The sequence below is a fragment of the Nestor notabilis genome, unplaced genomic scaffold (genome assembly GCF_000696875.1).
Source record: "Nestor notabilis isolate BGI_N333 unplaced genomic scaffold, ASM69687v1 scaffold21674, whole genome shotgun sequence".
NCBI lineage: Eukaryota > Metazoa > Chordata > Aves > Psittaciformes > Psittacidae > Nestor > Nestor notabilis.
The window spans coordinates 573-2004 of record NW_009927192.1 but is presented as its reverse complement, the minus strand read 5'-3'; the positions used below and the strand labels follow the sequence as shown (position 1 = coordinate 2004).

General features: G+C 61.0%; 1 protein-coding gene across 1 annotated transcript in view; it reads right to left on the bottom strand.

Annotated features, from left to right (window-relative positions):
• Window positions 1-690, bottom strand: part of MFSD2A (major facilitator superfamily domain containing 2A) — a 4457-nt gene extending 3767 nt beyond the window's left edge. Inside the window, exons 1-3 of the mRNA XM_010013954.1 lie at window positions 603-690; window positions 188-360; window positions 3-93 (exon numbers count right to left, since the gene is read on the bottom strand). Coding sequence (XP_010012256.1) covers window positions 3-93; window positions 188-360; window positions 603-690 — 352 coding nt within the window. The remainder of the gene's footprint in view (window positions 1-2; window positions 94-187; window positions 361-602) is intronic.
• Window positions 691-1432: the final 742 nt, after the last annotated feature.

Below are 1432 nucleotides of genomic sequence, written 5' to 3'. Positions count from 1 at the left end.
ACCTCTCTTCTCCCGCACGCCCACCGACAGCACCACGGCGCAGAGGACGTAGAGCCCCCCGATGACCCCCGCAGCGATCATGTAGGCATTTCTCTGCACAAGAGAGGAGGGAGTCGTGAGGGACGGGGCTGTCCCAGGAGCCAGACGGGTTGAGAAGGCCCGGGCAGCGTGGTCCCCCCCAGCTTACTGTGTCTGTGAGCGACCCGGTGTCGTGGGTCATGTTCAGCTCCTCCATGGCCACCGAGGAGTTGGCCCTGCCGATGAACAGGGGGCTCTCGATGCAGGGAGTAACGGCCTTGCCCACGATCTGGCCCTGGATGGCGGTGCCCAGCACGGTGCCCAGCACTTCCACTGTCATACCTGGAGGGAGAAGCCAACGGGACCCAGCGCAGCCCTTAGCACCCAGAGCTGCCATTCACTGCCTTCCCCAGGAGAAAGGAGCCAGCCCAGCTCTCCCACAGCTCCCCCCAAACTGGCAAGTGATAAAGCCACAGGGAAGGAGAGTGTCTGATGGAGAAACTGAGGCACGGAGAGGGGCCAAGGCCTGGGCACGCTGCTCCCACTGCGGTATGGCGTGGTGGAGGAGGGACGGAAGCACTTACGGTAGGCAGTGGCCGAGTCCCGCTCGCTCTGCTCCCTGCTGATGAACATGGTCAGGGCTGAGTAAGGCACATGGAAGCACTGCAACATCAAGAGGAGAATTAGCTCAGAGGTGGTGCAACAGCCCATGGGACCTGGGGCAGGGGAAGCCTGCCCCTTGCTCAGCAAGGTGAAGGATTCGTCCTCTCCATCCCTCGCCCACTGGCCTGGATGTGTGCGGAGCCCAACTCACCGTCACGAGGGTCTGGAAGATGCAGTAGAAGACAAGATACCACATCACTTGGCCTCTGGAGATGTCTGGCACAAACCAGATGAGAAAGTAGGAGATGACGGCAAACGGCGTGGAGAAGATGATCCTTTGGGAGGACACAGTGTTAGCCTTGTAAGCACACAGCAGCCGGGTAACCCCACCAGCCCAGCCCGCCCCACTGCGACACGTCCAGCGGGGTTCAGGCATCTGGTTTTGGGGCTCCTGCTCCCAACCCTAAGACGGGGGGGGTCGGCCACAGGGATGATATTGACCACTCTGAAAGCAGCAGCTCAGGTTTTACAAGTTGGGAAGGGGACGAGCCAACTCCGACTTCCAGGGAAGAGCCTTCTTTGCAAAACCAGGCATCCCTGCTTTGATGGAAGATGGAACAAATCTGCTCCTGCCTTTGGCTTCTGTCCCTGGCCCTGATCTCTCCCCCCGGCAGCACTGCCATGCATTCAGCAGGGTGTAATCACCTCCCTCATCCTGGCAAGGGCTGGGGAGCAGCCAGGCAGCACAGCCCAGCTCCCAGCTGCCAAATGCCTCTCGCCCGCTTTGCTTCGCTGTCATCACCGCGCCCGC